The sequence below is a fragment of the Tamandua tetradactyla genome, chromosome 14 (assembly GCF_023851605.1).
Source record: "Tamandua tetradactyla isolate mTamTet1 chromosome 14, mTamTet1.pri, whole genome shotgun sequence".
Classification (NCBI taxonomy): Eukaryota; Metazoa; Chordata; class Mammalia; order Pilosa; family Myrmecophagidae; genus Tamandua; species Tamandua tetradactyla.
In genome coordinates, this window is record NC_135340.1 from 76,427,472 (window position 1) to 76,455,253 (window position 27,782).

General features: G+C 35.2%; 1 protein-coding gene and 1 pseudogene across 5 annotated transcripts in view; both read right to left on the reverse strand.

Annotated features, from left to right (window-relative positions):
* Positions 1-5,181: 5,181 nt before the first annotated feature.
* Positions 5,182-27,782, reverse strand: part of ICE2 (interactor of little elongation complex ELL subunit 2) — a 98,550-nt gene continuing 75,949 nt past the window's right edge. For 4 of the 5 annotated variants that reach the window (XM_077128077.1, XM_077128078.1, XM_077128080.1 and 1 more), the window contains 4 exons: positions 21,439-21,523; positions 18,524-18,574; positions 14,681-14,939; positions 5,182-5,943 (listed from right to left, as the gene is read on the reverse strand). In XM_077128077.1, the coding sequence (XP_076984192.1) occupies positions 5,815-5,943; positions 14,681-14,939; positions 18,524-18,574; positions 21,439-21,523 (524 nt within the window). In that variant the 3' untranslated portion in view covers positions 5,182-5,814. Of the gene's footprint in view, positions 5,944-14,680; positions 14,940-15,359; positions 15,424-18,523; positions 18,575-21,438; positions 21,524-27,782 lie in introns of those variants that run through there. The other variant, XM_077128081.1, reaches the window with a different exon arrangement.
* Positions 21,531-24,155, reverse strand: LOC143656204 (ribosome biogenesis protein NSA2 homolog pseudogene; annotated as a pseudogene).

Genomic DNA, 27,782 nt, shown 5'->3' on the forward strand with positions numbered 1-27,782 from the left:
AACCACTAAGCACTTTGATGAAACTTCTCTTTTTGAGGCCATGAAGACTTTTTAATTGCCAGATCCAATGGCTTCTTCCTTTCATTGAAGTTCTATGGTTTTCCCAAGGGATCCATTCATGACTCTCTGCTCTGTCATCTTATCCTTTTTCTGGTTTTAAATCACCAGATATAGCAGTGACTCTCAGATCTGTATTGGTAAGGCTTCTCTCGAGTCCAAGATCCAAATTATCAAACTATCTTTGATATCAACCATCTCTACCTCAGATTTAACATATTGGCAATAATACATTAAGAAAAAAAATCCTCTCCTTTCTCCTCACTCTAATCTGCTTTATATCCCAAAAGTGTTCATGGTATCTGTGATAGTTTAAAAATGTGTTCACAAAAGAATACTCCTTTCTAGAAGTGGAGTTTAAGAGCGTAGGCTTAGTTACCTATTACTAAGGATATGGCAGAAGTGAATGTTTGACTTCCAAGACTAGGTGATAAAAGACATTGTGGTTTCCTCTTTGCTTGCTCCCTCAGATTGCTCATTCTGTGGTAAGCCTGGTGCCATATCGTGAGGATATTCAAGCAGATATATGGAGAGGTACATGTGGCAAAGGATCTGGGGCCTCCTGCCACCAACCAGTGAGAAACTGAGACTTCCCTTCAACAGCCATGTGAGTGAGCCTTCTTGGAAGGAGATGCTCCCTCCTGCCCCAATCAAGCCTTCAGATGACTGCAAGCCTGGCTGACAGATTGATTACAACCTTATGGGACTGTGTCTGTTAAGTAGCAATGTTACGGGCTAATTGTTACACAGCAATTCATAACTAGTGTATCATCCTCCCAGAATCTAAGGAGTAGAAATGGTTGAAGGAAATGATCATCTTTAGTGAACTTTCTTCCCATTCCAACCATACCCTTTTTCCTATTTTCTCAATGAATAGTACCATCATTACCCGTTAATCATAGTTGACTCTCTCTACCAAACACATCACCAAGCTGCCATTTTTTCCTCTTCTATCACTTGAATCCATCCCCACTGTTATTAATTCAGGGCCTTACCATTTTCCAATTACTACAAAATACCTAACTTTTCTTCCTCCCTGCAGTCTTTCCCAGTACCATTCTGTTTTCTAGACTAATGTCAACAACAGCTTTTCAATCCCTATTTGATAGCTATTTCACCCAAATCTACTATTTGTTTTCACAGTGCTAAAGGACAAATTCAAATATTTTAGTATGGCATGTTGATTACTGACTTACAGCTTTCTTTCCTATCTCTCAAATTCATATCCTATGATCTGACCATTTTTCAGTCTTTGCATATGCTGTTCTCTTTTTTGGTGGAAAATCTTTTCTTCCCACCATGTGTAAAAGACTCAGCTCAAGCTTGTCTTAGAAAATCTTCCTTTACCAATAGGTTCAGGTTAGATATCTTTCCTACATTACTTTACTAGAGCACTTAACACATAGACCAGTTGTGTTAGTTTGCAAGCTGCCAGAATGTGATATACCAGAAATGGAATGAACAGCTTTAAAAAAGGGGGAGTTTAATAAGTTTCAAGTTTACAGTTGTAAGGAAGTGAAAGTGTCCAAATTAAGGCACCAACAAGAGGTTACCTTCACTCAAGAAAGGCCAATGGCTCTGGAACACCTCTGTCAGCTGGGAAGTCATGTGGCTGGCGTCTGCTGGTCCCTTGCTCCTGGGCTCCATTGCTCTCAACCTCTGTTTCTGTGAGGATTCCTCACTTTGCTTCTCTGGGGGCTGGCTTTCATCTTTTGGCTTCCCTTGGCTCTCTCCAGGTTCTGGCTTGCTTAACATCTCACGGTAATGTCTGCTGGGCTCCAAGCATCTCTAAACATCCACGTCTGTTTTCTGAAACAACTCTTCCCCAAGCATCTACATCTGCTCTCTCTGTGGGCTCTGAGGCTTCTGTCATTTCTAAGTCTCTCCAAAATATTTCCTCTTTAAGAGTACTCCAGTAAACTAATCAAGGCCCACCCAGAACAGGTGGAGTCACATCTCTGCCTAATCAAAAGGTCACATCTACAACTGGGTGTGTCACAGCTCCATGGAGATAATCTAAGAGAAAGTTTCCAACCTACAGTATTGAATCAGGATTAAAGGAAATGGCTGCTTCCATAAGATTGAGTCAAGATTAAAACATGGCTTTTCTGGGGTACATATTTACAAACTGGCACATCAGTGTTATTTATTTTCAAGTTTGCATCCTCCACTTGAAGGTGTGCTCCTGAAAAAAAAGCTGTTTTTGATAAGTACACACTCATCTATTCATGCATCCAACTAATAATCTACTGCGCAGCTACATGACAGAAACTATGTTAGGTGTTTGTTATATAATGGTGAACAAAAGAAATATACCCCTGTCCTTGGGGAGCTTGTAGTCTATTCAAGTAGAAAGAGAATAAATATTATGATAGGTGAAAAAGGAATGTTATGAGACAATAACTTTAGATTTTGTGACACACAGCTACACTCAAAAGCTTACTGAATTAAACTGTTTTTCAAGAGGTGTGTGTAGGCTTCCATCACCAAAGTATAACTTTTTTACCAACACAAGGTTTTTTTTTTTTTTGCATGGGCAGGCTCTGGGAATCAAACCTGGGTCTCCAGCACAGCAGGTGAGAACTCGGCCACTGAGCCACTGTTGCCCACCCCCAACACAAGGTTTTAACCTTTAAAAACTACTTTGCTCCTACCATCAATGTTGGTTCTCTGTATATATATGTGCTTTTTAACGATTTTTCTTTATTGTAAGACATGTATACAAAAACACAATAAATTTCCAAGTACATTTTAACAAGTAGTTATAAAACAGGTTTTAAAGTTTGGTATGGATTACAGTTCCATAATTTTTTATTTTTTCTTCTAGCTGCTCCAAGACACTGGAGACCAACAGAAATATCAATATAATGATTTAGCAGTAATACTCAAATCCTATCTTCTCTGTTATACTCCTCCTTCTCTTTAAATAGCATACATACATAAAGGTAATAAATTCAAAGTACATCGCAACAATTAGTTGTAGAACAGATATCAGTGTTTGGTATGGGTTACAATTCCACACTGGCAGGTTTTTATTTCTAGCTTCTCTAAGGTACTAGAGAGTGAAAGAAATATCAGTATAATGATGCAGCACTCATATTTATTTGTTAAACCCGATCTTCTTTATATAACTCCCCCATCACCTTTGGTCTTTCTTCTACTCTTTAGGGATATCTCGAACTTTTTCATATTGGAAGGGGCTGTCAATAATACGGGGTAGGGAGATGGAACTATCTGATGTTCTGGAGAGGCTGGTCCCTCTAAGTTTCAGGACTTATCTGGTCCAGGGACCTATCTGGAGGTTGTAGGCTTCTGGAAAGCTACCCTAGAGCATGGACTCTTTGAAGAATCTTATATAATGCCCTAGGTATTCTTTAGGATTGGCAGGAATGGTTTTGGTTGTGGTTTGGCAAGTTATGATAGGTAGCAATGTCAAACTGAAGCACATGTAAGAGTCACCTCCAGAGTAGCCTCTCGGCTCTATTTTAACTCTTTCAGCCACTGACTGATACCTTAAATGTTACACTTCTTTTCCCCCTTTTGATCAGGATGGTACTGCTGATCCCATGGTGCCAGGGCCAGGCTCATCCCTGGGTGTCACCTCCCATGAAGCCAGGGAGACTTTCACCCCTGGATGTCATGTCTCACGTAGTGGGGAGGGCAGTCGTTTTACTTGCAGAGTTGGGCTTACAGAGAGTGAGGCCACATCTGAGCCACAAAAAATGGTCCTCCAGAAGTAACTTTTAGGCATACCTATAGGTAAGCTAAGCTTCTCTGCTACCTACACAAGCTTCACGAGAGCAAGCCTCCAGATCAAGGTCTTGACCTATTGATTTGGGTGTTCCTAATGTTTGGCACAGTATCTGGGGCTTCCCCAGTGGTAAAGTTTAATAGTTCCATAATTTTTCTCCCATCCCTCAAGGGACTTTATCAATAGTTTTTTGACTATCTGTGCAATATACTCTCGGATGTATCCAGGCATTACATTGAGCTGTAAAGGATTAAAGGCTCTCATTCTTATTCTGGGCTCCCTGTGTTTGGATTGTTGAAATGATCTATCCAGACGAGTTAGATTATGCGCTACAGAAAATTTAGGTTCTGGTCATAATAAAACTTTCTTCCTTTGGTCTCCAATGTATATATATTTTTATTACCAAAAGTGAAGAAAAAGTACATGACATGATCAAGCATAAGCACAAGGATATATACTGACTTACTATATATACTATCAGTTAAGAGAATTTCAAAATAATTACTTGCAAGACCAATATATTATTATAAGCAACATTAAGAGAATGAAAGCCAAGACTTTCTGGTATTCAGAAGTCTGAAGCAATCATTGTCCAGCTTTATAAAAAGAGCAAATTCCAAGGGAATCCTTCCCTGTGCTCCCTTGATTCACTGCCAAATGATTCACAGCTGAAATATTTCTGGGATCTGTGGAAAAATGACTTACATGAAGTTAAAAAACTATGACTGAATTCATTAAAAAAGAAAAGCTTAATCATTTAAAAAAGAAATGCAGGACAAGTAAATGATATATTAAAATACATAAACAACTTTAATAATTACTGATTAAGTGATCAAAAATATCTTACAACCGACAAGAACAAAGCAAAACAAAATTTGGTGGTTGAAGACAAAAATTCTCAGCTGTTATTTATTACTGTTATTATAACTGTTATTTAAAACTGTTGAGAACCTTTTCAATTTAATTTTTTAAATTAACATCAACGCATAAAAAACATTCCCTAAATAAAGCAAGTATTTCCTTGGACCGGAAAGCCTGTATTTTACAAATAGTATCCATATTTCTGAACATTTTAGCGCACATTAAATAATGGATACAAAATTAAATAAGTCTGTCACTTCTTAAGTAGAAATTGGCTTCTGTAACATCAACTGACCAGGCCCTTTTCCAAATCCATCTCTTTAAATCAATCAACATAGATTAGAAAAAAATACTGTATGCTTTACCATATATTGACTTTGTCAGTTGGACTGGTGAGATTTGTGGAGGACATGTTCATTTCTTTCCTTTCACTAGTGCATTTCAACACTCAGGATATGTGCTAAGAGGTAGAGGCATCTGTCACTAAACCTGTTACCCCACAACAGTTTTTGTTTGTTTTTTTTTTAACAAAGTCATGGCTACCCAAGAAGAAAATGTTATTTGTGACTTTTAACATGCATTTTTTTTTTTACTTTTTATTTTTGACTTTTGTAATGTAATTTTTTCCAAGTTTTCTAAATTATTAGCTTTATTAACCTGCAATAATTCTCATTTTAAAGTAGAATATAAAAATTCTCCCAATAGGTCAGAAGAATGACTTACATTGCTCAAAATTATTTCTCACAGTGCTAAGATTTCACCATCTGAGTCAACTGAGATACAACTCAAATTAGTAACATAATATATAGTGGTAAATGTTTTGAAAAAAGCAAATGGTTTCTTATAATTTTTAGAAAAGGTCTACTATAAAAATATTGTTTTCTTCCTCATATATTTCTTGCCTTGATAATGTTAAAATATATCTAGATTCTCTTCAGGGTTAAGAGTAAAACATTCCACTACAGATCATTCTTTCATATGGCCAATGCATTTTTCAAGGCACTCTTAAAAATTTAGCAAGATACTAAAATAAATGCTTTCAACTTGCATACTGATCTTTTAGGCAAATTTCCCCTCAAACTTTTCTAAACTAAACATTAATGTAACTATTTTTTTCTGAAATTACACTTTCCATGATACAGTCCTTAGGTTATTTTTCTTTTATTTGGAGCCACTCCTTCATTTTCAACTTGCTGAGCAGGCAAGCAACTGCTTTTGGTTTCCATGGAAACTGGATTCCTGTGGCTGCGTGTAAGCATTCTTGTTCCACCAACCTAAGAGATGAAGCAAAGAACAGAATAGCTTAACAAGTTTATAACATACTTCTACACAGTCAGTTCTGTATTACTTACACATGTTCCTTGTGAATGATCCTTTCTGTATTTCTAATCCCCAGACATCTGGCTACTTCTAAAGAAGTTTTACTCTGACAGAGATTTTAAGTCCTAAACTTTTGAATAACAGAGAAGGGGATAGAAGATCAGAGTAGGATGGAGGGAAAAGACGGGTGGAAGATACTCTCCATGTTAAACATAGAAGACGTTAAAATGTTGAATTTGAAAATAAGGAAATGATGGGTCTTTTGGATAATGTGTTGCCTGCAATAATGAAGCTGTAAGAAAAAGGAAAGGAAGAAATGAGAAATATGAAGGGAGGGAAAAGAAATATAAGAAGGAATTCAGAAGTGGCAAAAAGGGAAAGAAACAACGTGGATAAAACAAAGAATAGAAAACACGATAAGGAAGGGAAAAAGAAGATGGCAAAGAAACAGTATGAAAAACAGAAGAGTCAAAGAGGGAAGAAGAAAAAAATGGACATAAAAGAAAGGAAGGGAAAGAGAACTCAAGAAAAAAAATTAAAAACTGAGGGGCTAAAAAAAAAGCAAGAAAGAAAACAGGAAGGAAAAAATTAGAAGAGGAATACAGAGCCACAGGAACGGGGAAGAAGAGAGGTGGGAGAAAGAGATTTGGTTGTGGTGCTGGCTTAATTATTAATGTCTACTCTTCCTCAGCGCAGACTGCTGTTCCCCTCACTTTCAAGCTCACACAGCCACAGGAACAGAGAAGGTCTGTTCCCAGGACATGATCTCTTGCTAATCTTAGTCTTTTGAAGATGAGATCTGGAAATGTTGTTACCTACTTGGTCTCTAAGAGAGGATGACATTTTTTAAAAGGGTAAAGGAGAAGGCCAGGCCTATGAGAGAAGCAATAAAGCTGATATATAACCTGAAATGATTTCCCCAGACCTGCCCATATCTGCCTCTATTTTCCCTACTCTGCTTCTTCACATCCTACCCACTGAATTCCAGGCTTGAAATGGTGGATGATACTGTAACTCCAACTATACTCTCTCTTATTCCTAGCCCAACAGAAATAATACTGGCATTGCTCCAAGGAGGTATTGGCTTACTAAAGAATGGATCAGATTCCAGCTTTCTTACCCAGATTTTCTGTTTCAGTAGGGGCAACTTTTGGTTTACAATTAGACGACTAGAAAGGATCAATCTGAGTGGGGATTTAAGTCTGCCTGTATGAATCTGGTGAACTTTTTAACATATTCATTAGAAAACTGTTCCGACCTTTACATTATCTATAAATGCACAAATCAATGAGTACTCAGTGATATACATATTACTGAATTGCTTAACTTTAATTTATATGCTCAAATCTTGCACATGTGGTATTTCTCCTTGTTTTTTTGTTCTACTAAACCATACTTTGGATCACATATTTCATTAAAAAGATTAAATTATTAAAGTATTTCCAAAGCATAAAGCACCCAACATCATTTTAATGTCAGTCTTTTATCGATAAGAAAACTATAAGGATATTACTTCATTTTTTAAACTATGTGTTATGTAAACATAACACATTTTTATTCTCTTTTAAGTTTTAAAAGTGTCAAGGTATTAAACTCCATTTTCATGAAGAAGGAATAAGCCACTCTCACAAAGAATTATGTTTATGGGTGAGAGACTATAATCAGTTTCCAAATTAAAAGGAAATCATTCTCCTGGAAAGAACATAAATATTTCAAAAAGAATTCTCTGATTATTATTTTTAAGTTAATTGAGACCATTTTGTCTTACAAGTTTATAAAAATCACTAATGTTATTAATTTTAATCTGGAAACAACCAACCAAAACTGTACATAAAATAGCTTAAAATGCGGTGGCGAGTTCCCCAGGCCGCGGCGGCCGGCACCCCTCCAGGGAGAGGAGGGAATTTCCAACAGTGGCAGGGACTGGGTCCAACCAAACACCAATAGGGGCATTAATAAAGGAGCCAAAGGGTCCCCTCAAGCCACGGCGGCTGGCGCCCCCACCACGCGCGGCCCCCGGGACCAACTGAGAGAATTGGATCGGAAATTGCAGGCTGCGGAGAACGGTGACCGGGGGGATCCCTTCCAAACACGTGAGACAAACGTGTGCCACGAGCGCCACCTACTGGGCAGGATAAAAAAAACAGAACCCAGAGATTTCACAGAAATATCTTCCAAACTGTTGGGTCCAACAACCAGGGAAATCTGACTAAATGCCCAGACGCCAGCAGCAGAAGATAACAGACCACGCTCAGAAGATTGAAAATATGGCCCAGTCAAAGGAACAAACCAATAGTTCAAATGAGATACAGGAGCTGAAACAACTAATGCTGAATATACGAACAGAAATGGAAAACCTCTTCAAAAACGAAATCGATAAATTGAGGGAGGACATGAAGAAGACATGGGCTGAACATAAAGAAGAAATAGAAAAACTGAAAAAACAAATCACAGAACTTATGGAAGTGAAGGATAAAGTAGAAAAGATGGAAAAAACAATGGATACCTACAATGATAGATTTAAAGAGACAGAAGATAGAATTAGTGATTTGGAGGATGGAACATCTGAATTCCAAAAAGAAACAGAAACTATAGGGAAAAGAATGGAAAAATTTGAACAGGGTATCAGGGAACTCAAGGACAATATGAACCGCACAAATATACGTGTTGTGGGTGTCCCAGAAGGAGAAGAGAAGGGAAAAGGAGGAGGAAAAACTAATGGAAGAAATTATCACTGAAAATTTCCCAACTCTTATGAAAGACCTAAAATTACAGATCCAAGAAGTGCAGCGCACCCCAAAGAGATTAGACCCAAATAGACGTTCTCCAAGACACTTACTAGTTAGAATGTCAGAGCTCAAAGAGAAAGAGGGGATCTTGAAAGCAGCAAGAGAAAAACAATCCATCACATACAAGAGAAACCCAATAAGACTATGTGTAGATTTCTCAGCAGAAACCATGGAAGCTAGAAGACAGTGAGATGATATATTTAAATTACTAAAAGAGAAAAACTGCCAACCAAGACTCCTATATCCAGCAAAATTGTCCTTCAAAAATGAGGGAGAAATTAAAACATTTTCAGACAAAAAGTCACTGAGAGAATTTGTGACCAAGAGACCAGCTCTGCAAGAAATACTAAAGGGAGCACTAGAGTCAGATACGAAAAGACAGAAGAGAGAGGTATGGAGAAGAGTGTAGAAAGAAGGAAAATCAGATATGATATATATAATACAAAAGGCAAAATGTCAGAGGAAAATATTATCCAAACAGTAAAAACACTAAATGTTAATGGACTGAATTCCCCAATCAAAAGACATAGATTGGCAGAATGGGTTAAAAAACAGGATCCTTCTATATGCTGTCTACAGGAAACATATCTTAGACCCAAAGATAAACATAGGTTGAAAGTGAAAGGTTGGGAAAAGATATTTCATGCAAATAACAACCAGAAAAGAGCAGGAGTGGCTATACTAATATGCAACAAATTAGACTTCAAATGTAAAACAGTTAAAAGAGACAAAGAAGGACACTATATACTAATAAAAGGAACAATTAAACAAGAAGACATAACAATCATAAATATTTATGCACCGAACCAGAATGCCCCAAAATACGTGAGGAAAACACTGAAAAGGGAAATAGACTCATATACCATAATAGTTGGAGACTTCAATTCACCACTCTCATCAATGGACAGAACATCTAGACAGAGGATCAATAAAGAAATAGAGAATCTGAATATTACTATAAATGAGCTAGACTTAACAGACATTTATAGGACATTACATCCCACAACAGCAGGATACACCTTTTTCTCAAGTACTCATGGATCATTCTCAAAGATAGACCATATGCTGGGTCACAAAGCAAGTCTTAACAAATTTAAAAAGATTGAAATCATACACAACACTTTCTCAGATCATAAAGGAATGAAGTTGGAAATCAATAATAGGCGGAGTGCCAGAAAATTCACAAATACATGGAGGCTCAACAACACACTCTTAAACAACAAGTGGATCAAAGAAGAAATTGCAAGAGAAATTAGCAAATACCTCGAGGCGAATGAAAATGAAAACACAACATATCAAAATTATGGGACGCAGCAAAGGCAGTGCTAAGAGGGAAATTTATTGCCCTAAATGCCTATATCAGAAAAGAAGAAAAGGCAAAAATGCAGAAATTAACTGTCCACTTGGAAGAACTGGAGAAAGAACAGCAAACTAATCCCAAAGCAAGCAAAAGGAAAGAAATAACAAAGATTAGAGCAGAAATAAATGAAATTGAAAACATGAAAACAATAGAGAAAATCAATAAGACCAGAAGTTGGTTCTATGAGAAAATCAATAAGATTGATGGGCCCTTATCAAGATTGACAAAAAGAAGAAGAGAGAGGATGCAAATAAATAAGATCAGAAATGGAAGAGGAGACATAACTACTGACCTCACAGAGATAAAGGAGGTAATAACAGGATACTATGAACAACTTTATGCTAATAAATACAACAATTTAGATGAAATGGACGGGTTCCTGGAAAGACATGAACAACCAACTTTCACTCAAGAAGACATAGATGACCTCAACAAACCAATCACAAGTAAGGAAATTGAATTAGTCATTCAAAAGCTTCCTAAAAAGAAAAGTTCAGGACCAGACGGCTTCACATGTGAATTCTGTCAAACATTCCAGAAAGAATTAGTACCAACTCTCCTCAAGCTCTTCAAAAAAATCAAAATGGAGGGAAAACTACCTAATTCATTCTATGAAGCCAACATCACCCTCATACCAAAACCAGGCAAAGATATTACAAAAAAAGAAAACTACAGACCAATCTCTCTAATGAATATAGATGCAAAAATCCTCAATAAAATTCTAGCAAATCGTATCCAACAACACATTAAAAGAATTATACATCATGACCAAGTAGGATTCATCCCAGGTATGCAAGGATGGTTCAACATAAGAAAATCAGTTAATGTAATACACCATATCAACAAATCAAAGCAGAAAAATCACATGATCATCTCAATTGATGCAGAGAAGGCATTTGACAAGATTCAACATCCTTTCCTGTTGAAAACACTTCAAAAGATAGGAATACAAGGGAACTTCCTTAAAATGATAGAGGGAATATATGAAAAACCCACAGCTAATATCATTCTCAATGGGGAAAAATTGAAAACTTTCCCCCTAAGATCAGGAACAAGACAAGGATGTCCACTATCACCACTATTATTCAACATTGTGTTGGAGGTTCTAACCAGAGCAATTAGACAAGAAAAAGAAATACAAGGCATCAAAATTGGAAAGGAAGAAGTAAAACTATCACTGTTTGCAGACGATATGATACTATATGTCGAAAACCCGGAAAAATCCACAACAAAACTACTAGAGCTAATAAATGAGTACAGCAAAGTAGCAGGTTACAAGATCAACATTCAAAAATCTGTAGCATTTCTATACACTAGTAATGAACAAGCTGAGGGGGAAATCAAGAAACGAATCCCATTTACAATTGCAACTAAAAGAATGAAATACCTAGGAATAAATTTAACTAAAGAGACAAAAAACATATATAAAGAAAACTACAAAAAACTGTTAAAAGAAATCACAGAAGACCTAAATAGATGGAAGGGCATACCGTGTTCATGGATTGGAAGACTAAATATAGTTAAGACGTCAACTACCTAAATTGATTTACAGATTCAATGCAATACCAATGAAAATCCCAACAACTTATTTTTCAGAAATAGAAAAACCAATAAGCAAATTTATCTGGAAGGGCAGGGTTCCCCGAATTGCTGAAAACATCTTGAGGAAAAAAAACGAAGCTGGAGGTCTCGCGCTGCCTGACTTTAAGGCATATTATGAAGCCACAGTGGTCAAAACAGCATGGTATTGGCATAAAGATAGATATATCGACCAATGGAATCAAATAGAGTGCTCAGATATAGACCCTCTCATCTATGGACATTTGATCTTTGATAAGGCAGTCAAGCCAACTCACCTGGGACAGAACAGTCTCTTCAATAAATGGTGCCTAGAGAACTGGATATTCATATGCAAAAGAATGAAAGAAGACCCATATCTCACACCCTATACAAAAGTTAACTCAAAATGGATCAAAGATCTAAACATTAGGTCTAAGACCATAAAACAGTTAGAGGAAAATGTAGGGAGATATCTTATGAAACTTACAATTGGAGGCGGTTTTATGGACCTTAAACCTAAAGCAAGAGCACTGAAGAAGGAAATAAATAAATGGGAGCGCCTCAAAATTAAACACTTTTGTGCATCAAAGAACTTCATCAAGAAAGTAAAAAGACAGCCTACACAATGGGAGACAATATTTGGAAATGACATATCAGATAAAGGTCTAGTATCCAGAATTTATAAAGAGATTGTTCAACTCAACAACAACAAAAAGACAGCCAACCCAATTACAAAATGGGAAAAAGACTTGAACAGACACCTCTCAGAAGAGGAAATACAAATGGCCAAAAGGCACATGAAGAGATGCTCAATGTCCCTGGCCATTAGAGAAATGCAAATCAAAACCACAATGAGATATCATCTCACACCCACCAGAATGGCCATTATCAACAAAACAGAAAATGACAAGTGCTGGAGAGGATGCGGAGAAAGGCACACTTATCCACTGTTGGTGGGAATGTCAAATGGTGCAACCACTGTGGAAGGCAGTTTGGCGGTTCCTCAAAAAGCTGAATATAGAATTGCCATACGACCCAGCAATACCATTGCTGGGAATCTACTCAAAGGACTTAAGGGCAAAGACAAAAACGGACATTTGCACAGCAATGTTTATAGCAGCGTTATTTACAATTGCAAAGAGATGGAAACAGCCAAAATGTCCATCAACAGACGAGTGGCTAAACAAACTGTGGTATATACATACGATGGAATATTATGCAGCTTTAAGACAGGATAAACTTATGAAGCATGTAATAACATGCATGGACCTAGAGAACATTATGCTGAGTGAGTCTAGCCAAAAACTAAAAGATAAATACTGTATGGTCCCACTGATGTGAACCGACATTTGAGAATAAACTTGGAATATGTCATTGGTAACAGAGTCCAGCAGGAGTTAGAAACAGGGTAAGATAATGGGTAATTGGAGCTGAAGGGATACAGATGGTGCAACAGGACTAGATACAAAAAGTCAAAAATGGACAGCACAGTAATACCTAATTATAAAGTAATCATGTTAAAACACTGAATGAAGCTGCATCTGAGCTATAGGTTTTTTTTTTTGTTTGTTTTGTTTTGTTTTACTATTATTATTACTTTTATTTTTTTCTCTATATTAACATTCTATATCTTTTTCTTTTGTGTTGCTAGTTCTTCTAAACCGATGCAAATGTACTAAGAAACGATGTTCATGCATCTATGTGATGATGTTAAGAATTACTGAATGCATATGTAGAATGGTATGATTTCTAAATATGGGTTAATTTCTTTTTTTCCGTTAATTAATAAAATAAAATAAAATAAAAAAATAGCTTAAAATGCTAACAACTATCTCTATTCTCTTACTCATTCCAACTAGTCAACCATACTTATACTTTTCTTGGCCAAGCTCAGTTAGGAATGTGGAAGGAGTTCTCATTTTAAATGGATTCCCCAAAAGATTAACATCAGGGAGAAATGAAAATTAGGAGCACTGAAAAACATATAAACAACTTCATTTGTTGTAAATTACATACATAAAAAATTCCTCAACGTCGCATTTTAGCTATCTCTTAAAAAAACCTGGAAATATTTACAGATTGAAAAAACGACAGAATATCCATATGATACAAAAGTAGGCAACCTTTTTGTTGACAAAATGGTCTCAACTAACTTAAAAATAATAGAAACTCTGAGGCAACCACACTGAGGCAATTATAAAACTCAGACAAGAATTTTGATTCAAAGTTTTTTGGTAACAGGGAAGGAAAATAAACTGGATTTTTATTTCCTAAACACTCAGATTCACTTGCTGGGAACAAAACTTTTTGTACAACTAAACTGAAATTAGAATTTCTTATAGTATAAAGAATGAATGACATTGTGGAACACATCACCAGCTATAGCTTTACAAGATTTTGAGACAGGGAAATGTCATTGAACTGGTATTTCTGGGAAGGATTCTATAAAGGATGATACATTATAACTTGACAAATATTTTCAGTTATATAGTACTTAGCAAAAGACAATTTAGTCCTTAATACTTCAGTTTTATCCTTTAATAAGATATGCATTCTCTAATTATTCATATTTCCTTTTATATTTTTCCATATCTTATTTACCAATTTCTAATTATATATATTTATTCTATACATTCTTCTGCAATATATGAAATGAAACACAATATACACAAATAAAAATTACAGGAAATATACCTTGTCTTTAATAGAAATGTAGAGATTTAACTTTGTACATACTCTACCCACTTCTCTACTGGCAAGTCAGTAGAATTTTACACAATCAGAAAGTTCCATTGACCTAAAGACTGGACTTAGTACAGCATAAGACTTTATCTAATCTTTCTGTGATTTTTAGAATGCTACTTTTTAGTTTTTAGAATGCTATGATTAATACGAGAAATGTGGACATCAGATTGAAATAATGCATAGTTGGTGAAATGTCTAAAAAATCTAATGGAACATTTAATTAAAAAAAAATCTTACCTTTTGTTGTGCTGTAGGACCTTGTGATATGGGTGGGAAAGTACAAGGTATTCTTCCGTGATGGATATGATATGGTAGTAAGAGACTGGGATCTAAAGGAACCCAGGGAACTGAGAGACTGGAAGGTATATCAGGAAGAATGCAGTGAGTTTTATGCAAATTATATGCTGTCCTAGTAACTTTTCCATCAGAGCTCTTGTAGATCAGGAGTGAAGAATCTTCTGCTGCATGAGACAGTAAGTAGGAACCTTCCTGCAAGCTAAATGCACACAATGAAACTTAATTCATTTGCTCACTGTGCCAATTTTAATAGCACTTTCTTAATTAATCATGATCTATTTAGTAAAACTGAAAACGATTATGGGAACGGAACACCCATCTTCAACATACTTTTATAACCAAATAAGATTTCTGAAATCTCTTAAACTATTTTTATGCTTTCTTAGGCAATTAAATTTAATTCTTACTCAAAAAGTTTAGAAAATCTGATTTTCTTTACTGTCTTTACTATTACATCAATTTGTAAGATGAGATTTTAGTATTAATGGGAATTAAATAATCTAATTCTCTAATCCATGGCCAACATTTAATTACAGTGAAAAGCATTCCGACTGTATATACAAAGCTACTATACATAGTTATTCACTCAACAAATAATGATTGGGCACCTACATCATACCTGGTATAGGTAAATGTGCCACATCACAGTTGAATAGTTTAAAATAACGTGGCAGAAGCAATCACTGAAACAATAACAATATAATATGAGGTATTATGACAATGATAACAGTAACAATAGCAGCTAATAGGTATTGAATAATAACAGGTACTGAAAATTAATTCGAGCAAACTACTATTATAATGAATCACATGTATTTTCTTATTAAGTCTTTCACAATAACCCTACAAGTATTTATTATAAATCCCATATTAGAGATAAAGAAACAGAAATTAGAGGAATTGAGCAATTTTCCAAAAGTTTGGAAGTGGTAGGGCTTGGGTAAACCCAGGTAGTTTAAACCTTACAGGATATACCCTTAATCACTGTACTCTGTAACACAATAATCAGAGTTATGTCAAACATCAAATCTATATTTTCTGATTCCTTAGAAAGCTTAAAATAATTCAACATTTTACCATAAAGAGTTAAAGGGACAGGATTAATATATTGAGCTTTTTTGGGATTACACACTGCTTTTGATCAAAGGCAATAAAGAGAACACCAGTTCTTTCCTTCAGTATATCATTAAAAATAAAGATTTACCATACTTTAGTTATACAGGTCTGCCTACAAGTCTAAAAAGCTAGATTTTTAACTTTTTAAATGGAAAAGAAATAGGTATTGACGGAAGTAGTTCACAGAATTATTTGCATCCTTGAGAATTTCTCCAAATAATCACTTTTACACTTCCATATAAGGAAAATAATAATAACCGATTTGGTAGTGGTAATACATAACATTTCAAAGAAAGATCAAGTATTTATCAACAAAAATCATGTATCTTAACTACCTTCACTATAAATGAGGAAAGCTTTGGTTTACACAGGAATGTATTTAACTCACTGAAAATAATAAGACACTCCTAGAAATGTTAAATGCCAAACAAGAGCAACGTACAGTGATACAAACTGTGGTAGGCAGAATAATGACCTCCTTACAATGTTCACATCTTAACCCCCAGAACCAACTGATGTTATGTTACATGATGTGCTGGTTTGAAAGGATGTATGTCTCCTAGAAAAGCCATGTTTTAGTTAAAATTCCATCTCACAAAGGTAGAATGTTTGAAAACTGTAATCAGATCATCTCCCTGGATGATGTGATTTAGTCAAGAGTGGTTGTTAAACTGGATTAGGTGATGACATGTCTCCACCCACTGGGTGGCTCTTCACTGGTTTACTGGAGTCCTATAAAAGAGGAAACATTTTGGAGAATGAAGGAGATTCAGAGAGAGCACAGAAGAATAACATAGCCATGAGAAGCTGAGAGCCCACAAGCCAGTGACCTTTGGAGATGAAGAAGGAAAATGCCTCCCGGGGAGCTTCATCAAACAGGAAGCCAGGAGAGAAAGTAGCAGATGATGCCTTGCTCCCCATGTGCCCTTCCAGATGAGAGAGAAACCCTGAATATCATCGGCCTTCTTGAACCAAGGAATCTCTGGATGCTTTTTATTGGGCATTTACTAGCAACTTATTAAATTCCCCTTTTTAAAAGCCATTCTGATTCTGGTATATTGCATTCCAGCAGCTAGCAAACTAGAACACATGACAAAGGGGAATTAAGGTAACAGATTGATTTAAGGTTGCTAGTCAGCTGACATTTAAAATGGGGGAAATTATTTCAGATTATCCAAGTGGGCTCAATGTAATCACAAATATCCTTAAACATGGAAGAGGGAAGAAAATCAAGTGAGATGTGACTATGAAAAGGTCAGTGAAGTGACATGAGAATGACTTAGCTTTGTCAGATTTGGAGATGGAAGAAGACAGCTACTAGCCAAGGAATACAGGTGGCCTCTAGAATTTGGAAAAGGCAAGAAAACAGATCATTTCCACAGCCTACCTGCAGATGCCTTCATTTTAGCTCAGTGAGACCCAAGTCAGAATTCTGACATACAGAACACAATAAGAAAATAAATTTGCATTGCTTTATGCCACTAAATTCATGGTAATTTGTTACAGCAGCAAGAGAAAACTACCAATACACAAACCAAAAAAGATATTAATATGATTTCAAAAAGGATCTAATAAATTACATATAAGCACTGCATATACATATAAGCACTGTATGTGATAACAGAAAACATAAAATAAAAATCCTGTCATAGAATCACAGAACTGAAAAGTATGTAGGCAATTATCAAGTACAACACTGCCATTTATGAATATAAGGGAACTGATACTCAGTTATACAGCAATATGGTTAAATGGGTGACTTAGTTCTAGAATTTTGAGATTTTAACTTAAGTTCAGGCACTTGAATTGTTTTCCATCCTCTCTTTTGGCAAGGGCAAAACAGAAGTAATGCATAAGTTCATATAACAAAACCATCTGATAAATTATTAGGTGGAGAATCTATATTCTAAGATTTGCCATGGACCTAATGACATTTGACCATTAGCTCTATTTTGCTTCCTCATTCTGAAAATGAAAACACTATAGCTTATGGTAGGTCCAAAGTGTGCATATCCTAATCCCCAGAACCTGTGAATATATTATCTTATATGGCAGAAAGGTCTTTGCAGATATGATTATGCTAAGATCTAGAGATGGGAAGATTATCCTGGATTATCCAGTTAGGCCAAATGATGTAGTCACAAGTATTCTTGTAAGAGACCACAAAGGGGACACTACTACAGAAGGGGAGAAGGTAACATGATAATGGAAAAAGAGACTGGAGAAATACTCTCTGAAGATGGAGGAATGGGCCACAGGCAAAAAATACTGTGGGCAGTAGAAGCTGAAAAAGACAAGACAACAAATACTACCTCAAGAACCCCCAAAAAGAACCACCCCTGCTCACGTGATCCCAGTGAAACTGCTTTTGGAATTCTAACCTCTAGAACTGTAAGAGAATAAATGAGTTGTTAAAAGCTACTAAATTTGTGGTAACTTGTAAGAGCAGAAATAGAAATCTAAAACAATAGCCTCATAGGAAAATGTAGTTGCAACTCATCAAATATGATACTATCATATTATCAGTTTACTTATATTTGTACAAATGAACTCTGATAGAATAAAATAAACCCTGTTTTTCTAAGATTTTCTATATATCCCTAACAGAATATTTTCAAGGTTTCTGTGAATTTTCAACCAAGAAATATGTTAAAAAAAAATACTTACCTACTTAATTTCCTTAGGATGTGTTGGAGGATATTAAATAAACTTGAAATCCTGTTAAAGAGAAGAAATCTACATAAAATGACACCACTCAAAACTAACTCTTAACAATTACAGTTCCTCAGGAAGAGCACTGCTCTCAATAACAAAAGGGAACAGTCGATAAATGACATAAGCCAGAACAAAAGGACAAATATTGTATGATTCATTTATATGAAATATCTAGAATAGGCAAATACATGGAGACAGAAAATAGGTTAGAAATTACCAGGGTTGGAGAGAGAGGGGAATGGGGAATTATTGTTTAATAGGTACAGAGTTTCTATTTGGGGATGATGAAATGTTTTGGTAATGGATGATGGTAAAGGTGGTACAATGCTGTGAGTATAATTAACATTACTGAACTGTATACATAAAAATGGTTCAAATGGTTGAACCATTTGTACTGAATTGTATACATAAAAATGGTTCATGATTACAATGAAAATATTTTTAAAAAGGAAACAGTAAAAGGATAAAACATGAAATATCAAAATTTATTTTGATGTAGATTGAATTATAATATTTACTGCCATTTCTGCCATTTCTGGAGTTCCCTTCATAGTCATAAAGTATTAATTTGGCTTTGTGCAAGTCAGAGCAGCTGTAAAGAGGTCACTATTTTATGTTCAAATTATGTACTGTTAAAAATGTTCAGGGTGCAAGGTGGTTCAATGATAGAATGCTCACCTTCCACGTGGGAGACCCGGGTTTGATTCCTGGACAATGCACCACCATCCCCCCCAAAAAAAGAAAAAAAATTTCAGAAGTCTCTAGCAGACCTAAATCTGCAGGAGAATTTTTCTTTTAGAGATGGCAGCGAATTAGCTTCTGAAGAAACTGACTGGTACTTTAAATGTATGCTGCCAGAGAAGCTGCTGATTAGGAGCAGGATAGTTAAAGGGAAATGAAAAATATTACTCTAAATATTTCTTCAGTATCTCTTCTAGGCCTGAACTCTTTATTATCTTTTTTTGAAAAATGATTTTCACTTGGGTGAGGAGAGTAGAAGCAAGGAGCAGGGTATTAAAAAGATTCTCTACTCATATCTGAAAAGAAAAGTTAACTTTCAAGGGAAGCAAACTAATAACAGAAGTGGATATATTTACATACAAGCAGAATTCAAGGTTTAAATCTGGGACCCTTACAAAACTGTATCAGGACCCAAAGTCAAAACTATGCAGCAGGATTACCAAGGCTGTCGATCTAGCTGAGCTGTGTGCTCTAGGGCAAGTCACTTGATAAGTTAGTTTCCTCATATATAAGTGGAGATACCACCACCATCCCTTCTTTGCAAGTTGACAGATTCAAATCAATAATGTTCATAAATTATATTCTTTTGCATTTAGGCACCTGGAGCACTTAACTAGAATAAATTCATTTCTGTCTGTTAAATAATAATACCTGACTTAATATAATACCTGTATACATCCCAGAGTATGTTGGACAGATAATTAAAAAGTATCGGCAAAGTCCCTTAGGGACTCGAGAAAAAATATGGAACTATTAAACTTTCCCACCAGGGATACCCATGATACTCTCTCAAACATTAGGGATTCACAAGTTAATAGGCCATGCCCTTAATCTCGAGGCTTGCTTTTATGAAACTTATTTCTGTAGTGAAGAAGCTAAGTCTACCTATAATTATGCCTTAGAGTTACTCCCAGAAAACCTCTTTTGTGGCTCAGATGTGGCCTCTCTCAAAGCCTAACTCTGCAAGGAAAATGACTCCTCTCTCCTCTATGTGGGATATGACATCCACGGTTGAAAGTCTCCCTGGCAATGTAGACATCCCAGGGATGAACCTAGCCCTGGATGTAGGACTGACAATGCCTTCAGGATCAAAAGGGGGAAAAGAAATATAACAAAATAAGGTATTAGTGGCTAAGAGTTCAAATAGAGTTGAGAGGCTATTCAGGAGACTACTCTTATGCAAGCTTCAGCTAGATATGGCTAACTGCCGAGGTCTGCCAAATCCCAATCAAACCATTCCTGTTAACCTAAAAGAACACCTAGGGTTCTATCTGAAATCCTAAAAAAGTTAGATGTACTAAATTTACTTTCCAGACACCTATAACCTCCAGATGGTTCCTAGGCCAGATAAATCCTGAAACCCAGAGGGGCCAGCCTGTCCAAGAACATCAGCTAGTTCCATCCCCCTAGCCCATATTGTTGACGCCCCTTTCAACATGAAAAGTTAGAATGGGCATAGCCCAAATATCCCTAAAGGTTGGGAAAAGGATCAAAGGAGTTATAACAATAAAGATAGGATTTAATAAATCAATGACTGCTGAATCATTATATTGATATTTCTTTTAGTCTTCAGTGTCCTAGAGCAGCTAGAAGGAAAAACCTGAAATTATGGAACTGCAAACCATACCAAACTTTGAAATCTTTTCTATAACTGCTTGTTAAAATGTTTGGAAATTTATTGTTGTTTTTTTTTTTTGTATATCTGTTATATTTCACAATAAAGAACATTAAAAAAAATGCTTGGCAGAAGAGCAAGCATTTAGAAGTTAGGGTATCCAAATCAGTGTACACAATCCTGAGACCGACGAGTCAGTGACTTTCTATCCTTTACCTGCCCTGCAAAGGGGTAGGTAAATCCTTTTCTATGCACTTCAGAAGATGGTGAGTCCCTCTCATTCTTTTCACTTTTTTCTTAAGGAGAAGGACTGGAGCTACTGGCATTATACTTAATATGGAGATGGAGATGATAATATGGATTACACATTGGGTCAAGGGATCATAATTATTTAAAATAATTTAAAGCCTTGAGAATAAATGATTTAAATTTAACCAATATTTAGAAATAAAGGAAAATTAGGATCATATTAACAAGGTTTCAATTCCTACCGCAACGAAAATGTTCTTACTTGAGGGCTGAAAGCTTTTCTTTTAATTCTTCTGAGGTAATTTCTTCAAGCAGGAATAGCTTTGAAGTAAATGCATCAATATGCCCTAAAATAAAACATTAAACTTAGAAGAAAAAATAATTGTAGGATTTAAAAAGCAAAAAACCAACAAGTTATCCAATCTCCCTGAAGATGTTTTTAGAAGACTTCAATGACATTAAAGGAATTTTAAATACATTCTAGAAGGAGGAGAAATACACATTTTTGTGAAGTCTAGTAACTAAGGCTGTAAATAAAAATGACCTAAAAATTCAGAGTATAAGGAAATATGTATTAACTCTAAAATACTGGCTAAATGTAGAATTCACACATATCCACACAAAAATTATCTCTAACAATGACAACTGTTAAAATGCTGGTACTTCAATTGGTAATTCAATTAAAGTACATCTTTAAAGATTTTCTAGAGAAATATCTGCCTATTATCAAATCAAATCAGATAAAATCAAATTTATAGTATTTGAATGTTCTCTATATCTCTAAGACATACTTGGCTCTTAGGGTAAAAATTAGATTATTAAAATCTGGGTTATTTTAAATGAAAGCACCCCATAGGATTTCCTATGCTTTAAAAACAAAGATAGATACACAAAAACACCAGTCTGCTCAAAGTCTTACTTTTTTACAAACATGAGCTGATTTTAGAATTCCAAAAGACAAAATAGCGAATTTTCAAGGTGGTGCTTCTATTTGAAAAAGTAGTATGTTGACTCTAAGCCCAACTCTGTACATGAAATCATAGCTCTCCCCCCTATGTAGGATATGACTGAAATCCAGGGGTGAAAGTCTCCCCAGTGGCATGGGAGATGACTCCCAGTGATGAATCCAACCCTGGGATCAATTCCATCCTGACTCAAAACAGGGAAAAGAAGTGTAACTAATAAAGTATCAGTGGCTGAGAGAGTTGAAATAGAGTCAAGAGGCTACTCTGAAGGTCACTCTTAAGCAAGCCTCTGTTAGATATTGCTACCTATCATAACTTGCCAACCCCAACCAAAACCATTCCAGCCACTCCTAAAGAACACCTAGGGCAATATATAAGATTCTACAAAGGTTCCATGCACTAGTGTAGCTTTCCAGAAACCAATAACCTCAAGATGGGTCCCTGGACCAGATAAGTCCTGAAACCTGGAGGGCCCTGCCTCTCCAGAACATCAGATAGTTCCATCTCCCTACCCCATATTACTGACAGCCCCTTCCAACATGAAAAAGTCAGAATGGCCATAGCCCAAATATCCCTAAAGAGTGGAATAGAAAGATCAAAGGTGAGGATGGAGTTAAACAGAGAAGGTAGGGTTTAACAAATGAATATGATCAATGAATTATTAAATTGATATTTTAGTCTCCAGTATCTTTTTTTTTTGTCCATTTTAATCCTTTTTTTTTTTTTTTTAAATAATATAACAGTTTTCTTGACAACTGCAGATATGTAAGACTGTTTGGTAGTATTCAGAAACATTATAGCAATGGTGGTTTTCCTGATTGGTATGTAGTCTTCAATAATTAGAAGGAGTTACTTGTATGAAACTGCTGTTAAACCAGTAAAACTGCATTTATGCATCCATCAGGGTTGTTGGTAACCTGGGCATATTTCCCCCAAATAACTTTGCCTCCTTGTGTCACAAGGCCCAGCTTGTTCACATTCACTTCAATGACAGCATGTATATAGCGGGGATGAGGGAGTCTTCTTTACACCAAGTATTGGCAGACAAAAGGTGGCCTTATATTCAGGATGTGTTATGTGTGCCTTCTTGAAACATAATCCCATTGGTCTAATGAATCTTTCATATTCAGGTGGTTTTCAGGGAAAGCCATCTCCAACAAAGCAGACTTTAGTAACCATCCTCTTCCATGTTTTCTTTTTTCTCTTTCCTGTTCAAATAACTTTTAATACTTCTGTTTCTCCCTGGGCACAAACTTTGGGCAGAGGGACTTCCCATTTCCCTGCTTTCTCTTTTCGTTTTGTTTAATCATACTGGAAAGTACTTTAGCTCGGCCCACTCTCAGTTCAGCAGATAAGCAGGTACTGCACCATGGAGTCTTCTCATCACTCTTTTGTTTGGTATTTCTCTTTTCATGCATTTTGATAGTCTTTTTCATTTTATTTTCTCAGCATGGCGCTGTTTATGGTAGAGTTTAGCCTACAGACCAATCATCTTTTTTGCCCTTACTGAACGTTCATGAGCTTCTCAACATTCTTTCTTTCTCTTTTTCTCCTGGTAATCCAAATGATAGCCATAGTGTTTACGGTGTAACTTAATATATTCATTTTGTGGCATGGTGAAGCCAGAGAGCCGCCAAGCGCAGGCATGGGGGTGTGAAGCACCACTCAATTTTCGGGACTTGGAGACCCACAAGCAGACTCCACGCAACCTATGACAGGAAAGGGTCAGTCTCCGGTATCTTTGAGCAGCTAGGAGTAAAAACTTAAAATTGTGGAATTGTAACCCATGCCAAACTCTGAAATCTGTTCTACAACTAATTGTTGTGCTGTGCTTTGAAATGTATTGCTTTTTTGTATATATGTTATTTTTCACATAAAAAGAAAAAAAGTTGATTGTGATGATAAAAAATATTTATTCCTTCTAGCTTCCTATATTTTGGAGCAGCTAGAAGAAAAAATCTGAGATGGGAACTGTAACCCATACCAAATTTTAAAATCTGTCCTATAACTATTTGTTAAAATATACTTGGAAATGTATTGCTTTTTTGTATATATGTTATATTTCACAATAAAAAAATGTAATACAACAACCACATTATTGTAACATAGTTAAAAACAAATTAGCATGAAGAGGGTAACATTAAATGCTGAAAACAATCATTTTTTTTTTTATTTTTTAAACTTCCAATATTCAGAAGAAATTACCTGGAAAGCTGATGTCAATCCTTGGGAGAACAAAAAGAGCACATAATCTAGCATCTCATTTTCATATCTAGCTCCTTTTAATAACTGTATTTGCTTTGTGAGCATAAAAATAATTTAACTAGAAACATTTTTATGAGATGCCTTCCTTATAACAAATCCATTTGTTCTTACACCCGTTTATTATTTCCTGTGTCAAGTTTTCATTTCACCTCTGGATTTCTAACACTGATTTTACAGTGATGTTTCTAATAACGAAAATATATTTTAATAGGTTATAACTGTAGAAAGGGGATATTAAGTACAATAAAATATTTTTAGATATTAACTAAATACACCTTTGAGGACATTTACTAAAAGTTCTTACTTCAAAAAAAAAATCTCAAAGAGAAGTATATATAGCTCAAATATGGTCGTTCAAATATAACTATAGAGAAAATACCACGTATAAGTACTTTGCTGACCTCCTTCTTCAAGGAGTTTACAATACTTCTAATATTGGAGCTTTAAAATCTGTGGAGCCCAAATGAGTTATACGTGTGCTTAAGATATTTATCTCCTCAGCCACTGGGGCAGCTGAGCAAGGCTTGGAGTGGCAACAGCTTCCATGAATAATTTCTCTTGTATATCATTATACTGTAATTAATTATGTGTGCCAAAGCTGGGAAGTACTTCTTCATATAATATACTTTTCATACACAGTTAGTTCTTGATTATTCATGGTAGTTATGTTCTATAAAGTTGCTGTGAGTTCTGAATTAGCAAACACTGAACCATTGCTTCTAGGGAAAATATAAAGGTAGGTTCTGCAAGCCTCAGGTGACAACACTTTAACTGTCATAAACATAACCTTGTTTTACATGTGTTTTTTCTCAAAGACACTTGACTTTATATTGTTGAGTCATTAACATTGAATTCTTGACCAGCAGACCTACAATCATGCCTGAAAGAAGCTAGTCTAACATATCTTCTCCATATAGCATATCACAGCCTTCTTGCATTTAGGCACACTAGATAGCAATTTTAGCACTGGGCCTGGGGGCCATTTTAGATAGTAAAATCACCAACAAAAAGCACAAAAATGCAAAAAATATGACAATAAACATATCATGAAAAGGAAACTTGTTTACAATATAAGACTTGAAACAAGAAGCCAAGAATAATCATTTTGTTCAACCTCAGCTGGGAATGTGTGTGTTGGTGACTCAACTTTTTTGCTCCTCTGGGCTTGTTCACAAATGACTGCAAAAGCACCATGAGTATTGATTTGAGGGTAACAAATTTTAGTACGTAGATAAATTCGCAAATATAGAGTCCATTAATAACAAGAACAGATGGTATGTGCACACATGCATATATTCACACATACATTTATATGCATATATATAGGCAGTCTTTGCTTTGTATGACACTGTGGGACCATAAAAATGACCATGCAAGTTGAAAAAAGGCAAAGTGGTCTCATTTAACAACGGAAAAAATTACAACTATTCCATTACCTTAAAAATTTTTTTGTCAAAACATTTTAAATTCTGTTGATTTTAAATGTATAGGGAAATGAAAAAATAGTAAAACAAATATTTAGTTAGTACACTGATTTAATACATTAGAAATGTTGAGAATTAAAGCATTTTATTTCTTTGTTGAAAACTTATAATCAAAAGTAATTTGAACAGTGCTTGCCATCTTCTTGTCTTTTAACTGATGCTATGAAGTGACTATCTTTTCTATGCTTTGGTGAATTGTCATACTCCTCTATAAGTGAGGATCAGCTTTCAACATTGTATCCTTTGTTAGAGCATCTCTGAGAGTTCATTTAATGTGAAATTTTATGTCAGTGCCACTTATGTGGAACACCTTCATCTTATCTACAAATACTTTTTCCATTTATGCCAATAAGTTTGCCTTTAGTAAGTTCCTTTAGTTGCATATCTACAGTTTATCAAACCACAGCAGTGTCAACATTCCCGCAGTAAGCTACTTCTTCTATAACTCCAGTTATGTTTGAGTCAAATTTCACTTCCAGCATTATCACCTTTTATTTCTTTGATGTGATTTAATCTTTGTTAACCAATTCTGTTTCTATTTTACATTTCTATAAAACTTCACCTGGGTCTATCACTGGGAGAGTACAAGACAACATAAAACTACATGTTTATCGCCCATGCAAATAACAGATGTGCAGTGATGAATCACTCAGACTTTGTGACTGGTCACTGATCAATATGTGTCTGTTATTTACATAGTGATTTGTGGACTCAAGAGCCAGCAGTAAAGTTTGTACTTTATGCAATTATAGTAGATAATATACTGTGGTAACTGAAATTTGTGCATATCAGAAATGTGCAAAATGAGAACTACCTGTCTGTCAATTATATATAATTTATATATATAAAATAAGACTGGAGGGTGGATACGGAGGTATGATTACTACTTTGTAATGACATTAATTCCATTCTCCAGGTTGTGCTACCATCACTACTACCCACTACAAAACTTTTTCATCACCCCAAAGAGAAAGTTTGTAACTATTAAGCAGTACCCCATCTTCTTTATCCCCCAGCACCTGAAATATGTGACTGAAAACTGAATTTTTAATTTTACTTAATTTTAATTAATTCAAATATAAATAGCCATATCTGCTAGTGGCTACTGTATTACACAGCATATTTACAGAGTAACCATTAAAAGAGTAGTAAAGAGTGTATAACTCTCTTGTCATATAATTATCATGTTAATAAAGGGAAAATAGGAAATAATGAAAAATAATCAATCCACAAGAAGGCAGGCACTAAAAGGAAAAAAAAAAAGGTCCCTAAATAGATTAGCCAAATAGAAATCATCTATTAAAATGGTAGACATAAACCCACATTCATTTGCAATGTGTAGCAATTACTATGGGTACTACAAATATTAAAAGAAGATACTACAAAGACTTTATGCCAATAATTTTGAAAATTTAAATAAAATGTATACATTTTTTCAAGAATAAGTACCATGAGTTACCAAATTTCAGACAAGAAATTAAAAATAGGAATAGTTGTATGACTATTAAAAAATTGAATTTGCAATTAGGATCTTCTCACAAAGAAATCTTTCGGTCAAAAAACCTTCATGGGTAAATTCTACCTGGTATGGAAGAGAGAGGTAACAGCAATCACATACAAATTCTTTTAGATAACAGAAATAAGAGGAAATACATCCCAATTCATTTTATGAAGTCAATATAATCTTAATACCAGTAGCTGGCTAGGAAAATTACAAGCTACTCTTGCCTATAAACAGAGACAAAATTAAAAATAAAAATACTAACAAACTAAATCCTTCCATATATAAAAAAGAGTAATAAATCATGTAATATCTGAAAATCAGTCAATATGATTTATCATCTCAATAAATGTAGAAAAAATACTCAGTAAAGCTTTTCACCCATTCATGA